Source organism: Ziziphus jujuba, chromosome 1 (genome assembly GCF_031755915.1).
Source record: "Ziziphus jujuba cultivar Dongzao chromosome 1, ASM3175591v1".
In the NCBI taxonomy this organism is placed as follows: Eukaryota; Viridiplantae; Streptophyta; class Magnoliopsida; order Rosales; family Rhamnaceae; genus Ziziphus; species Ziziphus jujuba.
In genome coordinates this window covers 39,641,902-39,647,001 of record NC_083379.1, presented here as the reverse complement: position 1 = coordinate 39,647,001, position 5,100 = coordinate 39,641,902, and the positions used below count along the sequence as shown (strand labels likewise).

The window sequence follows — 5,100 nt, the reverse complement described above, 5'->3', positions numbered from 1 at the left end:
CCTTACTGTATTAGATCTCGCAATTCTCGAATGTCGTTGAGGCATGGAGTACTGCAACTGTTCATGTATTCTTAGTTATGTGCGTGTTTCATTGCATCGTCATTCATTGCAATGGTCGATAGAGGATAGAACCAAATGATACTCTTTAGTGTCTTATTGAAAGCTTGTAAAGTACAGGATAGACTTTACATCCCAAATGTTGACAAACACTACACGGTGATAAATATTGGATGGGAATCTGTTGTATCCCAAGTCAAAATATTAAAGAAGATTTATTTTTAGTCTTGTAAGGAACTTAAGTAACCCACAATTTCGAATGTATAAGAAATGCTCAGTAAAGGTATCTCGCATGCAATCTAGTTGTGTCCTAGAATCCCATTCTTGTGGTAAATGGTTGAACCTTTGAAGTTTGGTTTTTTCTCAGGTGTGGAGTAGGAAGAATAAATGGTACCCGGGAGGATATTGTAGATCACTATGGGGCTTCTTACTGAATGGACACCATCCTTCCATGTGATCGCACCAGATGCAATTGACTGCTGTGTTATCGGTGAACCCTTGACCGTCACCGTGAATGACTGCTTCTCTCCAATAGCAGAGAATGAAAGAGTTGACGGCTCCACAGAAACAGTGAGAGTGGAAGGGAAGTAAGCAAAGAGAGTGTAAGTTGAGTTTGGTGAACCAACATTGGTAACTGTCCTGTTGAAAACAGCATCGATACTCTGGCCATCCTCCACGCCGAGTTGGAAAGAGGGATAGTTGAGATTCCAACCTCTTCCTAGCTCTGTGCTGCTGCAAGTGCTGCTATTGTCACCGGTGATAAGGCTTAAAGTGCTGTTGTAACCCTGCTTACAGAGGAAATCAATGTAATCTGCCTCTGAAGCATCATAAACGAGGCCAGGGTCCACTGCCTGCTCTGGGTTGATATGACCAGAACCATAGGCAAACTCAAGGTCGTCATTCTTGTTTGTGTCCATGATGTGGGCTATTAACAAGGAAAAAGGAACGAGGATTTAATAGAAGATTAATTAGACTGAGATACTGTCAGTTCTCTCCAAATCTTGCCTTGAAAGTTACATAATTAATTTGATGGGAAAAGAAAAGCAAGGAAAAGCAGTATGTTATCTCACCTGTGGTCATGAGCGCAGACTTGATAGCAGCAGGAGACCAATCGGGATGGGCAGCCTTAACATAAGCAGCAGCACCGCTAGCATGAGGGCAAGACATGGATGTGCCTGAGATTATGTTGAAGTCGACGCTCCTGGTGTCTTCCCCGTAGATAGAAGGCCCTGCCACAGGAGACCAAGCAGCAAGAATGTCCACACCAGGAGCAGTGATATCTGGCTGTATTGATTCAGAATTTCAAAGGGTAAACTTTGCTTAGAATCATATCCAAAAAGAAAATTATATTGAGAATTACTATATTGTGCGACTTTTGGTCACCTTGAGAATGTCTGGGGTGATGGGGTTGGGTCCTCTAGAAGAAAATGATACAACATAAGGTGCCATGTAGTCCTCCCAAGTCTCACCAAACAGAATGGTTGCAGTTGGATTCCTGCATGGCAGTATATGTAATTAACTGATTTCATTCAAAATCAGGACAAAATGACTTGGTGTTTTAGATATGCCAAACATACTCTGTTGTTCTAATGTATTCCAAAACTCTCTGGCCGTCTTCTGAGGATATCAATGTTGCTGGCAAGGGGTAGCTGAAGGCGTAATCCGTGACTGATGAATCAGCCATAATGGTACCCACACCATTAGCTAATAGAATGCCAGAACCATCCCAGAGGGTCTCGCAGAAAACTATCTTGCCTGCTACTTTGATTGAATTCATGGAACCAGTTAAACAATATCTTGATATTTCTCTGTTAGAACCTGCAGAGAAGTTTGCAGCATCTCCACCCCAGATCAAGGGATATGTGGTCCCACTGAGCTCAAAACTATTGATGGAGAGTCCCTGCATTACCACCATTTAGAAAGAATTATAATACAGGTATACTCATATATGCACACACACACGCATAACAAGACGGTTGCAGTTACTAATTACTCACGTCAAAAATTTGTCCATTCCCTAGCACTGCTTTGGCTATAAATTTTCTGTCAATGGTGCTGGCAGCAACAGTGAGAGTCCAAGGTGCAAAATTGGAAACCGAGTAAGGGTAAGGTCCAGAGTTTCCAGCAGAATTGGAGGTCAATATACCACGTTTCATGGCATGGAAAGAGCCAATGGCAATTGGATCATGGAAATATGGAAGTGGAAAATCAGAACCAAGGGACACGGATATGACATCGACTCCATCTGCTATGGCATCGTCAAATGCTGCCAAGACATCAGCACCAGAGCATCCAGTTTCCCAGCAAACTTTGTAGACAGCAATCCTTGCATAGGGTACTCCACCTCTGGCCATACCATTGGCTAATCCATAATAGCTTGCTCCTGGCACTTCCCTCCCTGCAGCAGTTGAGGCAGTGTGAGTACCATGCCCGAGGGAGTCTCTTGGGGACTTGAAGTCTTTCTCGTCATAGTATCCATCGGAATTGTAATAGCGGCCTCCAATTAGCTTGCTGGTCATAAATCCCACTGTTTAGCTACTAATATTGCATTAATGGGAGTATTTGGTAAAGAAAGAAGCTTACTTGTTGCAGGTGAAGTTGGCACCAGTGCAAGTACCCTTCCATTTAGCAGGTGGTGGAGTCATATCTTCATCGCTGAAGCTTTTTGATTCTGGCCAGGCTCCTACAAAAACCAATCACATGGAACAAGGATTCAATTTAGAAGATCTGGAAATTTTTTAGGTAAAGTTGAGAATCGTTTTTTTATTTTTTATTTTTTCCTTGTTTTTTTATTTTTTAGTGTAGAATGAATCATAACCAGTGTCAATGAGCCCAACAATGACATCCCCTTCTATAGCTGACCCAAGTTTGCCTTTGGAGAAACCCATGAAGTCCCATGACCTTGTTGTGTGAAGCTTCAGTATTTGGTTTGGAAACACCGAAATTACTCCTTTCATTTCTGCAAAACATTAATAGAAGTTTTTAGCAGACCTTAATCTTTCTCTTATGTTCTGTTTCTGATATGCAAAAATTGCAGTAAGACAAAACCATTCGTTAGTCACCATTTTGTTTAACAATCTCACCTGATAATTTTTCAACTTCCTTATTGCTTAATCTGGCTGCGAATCCGTTAATGCTTCTCCCATAGCTATAGACAAGTGACTCTCTAGCTGATGAAGCGCTGCAAATTGAGAAATGAATGGCATGGAAGTTTTATGGGTTAGCACAAGTGCATGCCTATATGAAAGCAGGTTTTTTTAAGGCAAAAATCCTAAATAGATATGTACTCCAAGGAGCATGGTGTTCTTCTAAGCCGTGTTGTGTGTGACTCTCCATTTGCAGAATGTCTCAATTATCATAACTCACAATTTGGAGTGAAAAAAACTTGAAGCAATCTTTTGATTTTCATCTCAAATCAAGGTGACAAATTTGCTCAAACTATAATTAACTATATCATTTATCTTAATACTTGCAGTTTATGCTAGTTTCCCTTTTAAAACATTGCTTGCCAAAAACATCAATGCTAATATCAGAGTCAAATAATAATGAAAATGAAGAATTCCACATTTCCATGGATCTCCCTTATGAAATTTGATATGTTTGTAATTTAACCAATTAATTCCCTAAAGTATAGAGTACTTATTAATGGGTTCCCATACTGCTAACTTTATTTTATATTATACTTTAAGAAAGAGAAGAAGAACTGCAAGTCTATTGGAATACTAATAGTCTATGTATAAAGGAATTTCTTTTTTTTTTTTTTTGGGTTTTGGTAATAATATGTGTATAGTAATTTGAGTAAACCTTCCAAGCACATTTGCTAGCATGGAATGGTGGGTCGATGCAACAGAAAGTTCCCCTTCAGGCCGCTCTCCCATGTACACGATGTGAAGCTATAGGAAAACATAAGTTCCATCACCCAAAAAAAACAAAAAAAAAAAACAACATATATATATATATATATAGTTAGCTTATACATAAGAATTACTTATTCTCAATGTACTACCTTTAATTAAAAAAACAAAAAATAGAAACTTGTTGTCTACCTTTCTCTCCTCCTGTGATCCATGGCAATTGAGGACAAATGCTGCAAATAACAATGGGTACAGAAGAAAAGCTGAATTAGCCATTCTGTTACCAACTAATATCTAGGAGTTTGAGAAGTTGATGTTAATTTTAGATACAAGATTGAGAGTTATTTATACAAAGCTCAACTTTGGAAGTTTGCTACAAATGGTCCAGGCTTGCAACACCTGGTGCTGAGCTGACTGACGCAGGCCTATGCATTGTTTTTGTTATTAACGTTGCAAACCAAAGTTTAATCTCAGAAAACACAATTACAAATTTATTTAAGTCTCACATATGCAAACAATGTTTCGAGAATGAAAAGAGAATAAGTTTTTTTTAATGCAAGTTTTAGAACAATGATCCATGCCCAAAAAAAAATAATAATAAAGAATCCTTATTATTTAATATTAAAAATTTATATAAAATATGTAAATGTTGTTATCATCGTCAATTAAAAAAAAAAAAAATCCTTATTATTTAAGATTAAAAATTTATATAAAATATGTAAACGTTGTTTGGCTTGTTAAAGATGCAACAGGATACTTAAGCAGGTATTGAATTGCTCACATTTCAAGTTTGTACTGTTTTATGAAGGTTTTGGCAAAGAGATAATTAACTAGCCTCCATGTGTTAAGTTGCATAAGTTAATTGTTCAACCACTATTATTAGTATTATTATTATTTTTCCTTTTCTTTACATTTCTCTCTAATTGGTATGATCTTTGAAGAATTTCTTTTTCATGTGCTTCAAATGGACATAACAGTACTAATCTTCTAAACTTTATTAAAGTCAAAGTTATTTGTACTGTAGGGACCACGAGAGTGCGAAACAGACCTCAGCAAAAGAATTGGACCTTATTCAGAAAGTTCGTTCGGCCTAAGCACTTGTGCAAGCAGCAAGGATCAAGAGGTTTATTACAAATTATTATCTATATCAGCTTGTTCATCAGTTCCTTTAATGATCTTTAAAGTAAAA

The 5,100-nt window shown here is 37.8% G+C and overlaps 1 protein-coding gene across 1 annotated transcript; it reads right to left on the bottom strand.

Annotated features, from left to right (window-relative positions):
- Window positions 1–296: 296 nt before the first annotated feature.
- On the bottom strand, window positions 297–4,187 carry LOC132800483 (cucumisin-like). Its single transcript, XM_060814251.1, has 10 exons — window positions 4,104–4,187; window positions 3,862–3,950; window positions 3,141–3,238; window positions 2,876–3,016; window positions 2,641–2,740; window positions 2,055–2,568; window positions 1,635–1,957; window positions 1,441–1,552; window positions 1,128–1,341; window positions 297–982 (listed from the first exon to the last, which is right to left on the bottom strand). The coding sequence occupies exons 1-10, from the start codon at window positions 4,185–4,187 to the stop codon at window positions 357–359; spliced, it is 2,301 nt and encodes a 766-aa protein (XP_060670234.1). The 3' UTR covers window positions 297–356.
- Between the last annotated feature and the right edge of the window lie 913 nt (window positions 4,188–5,100).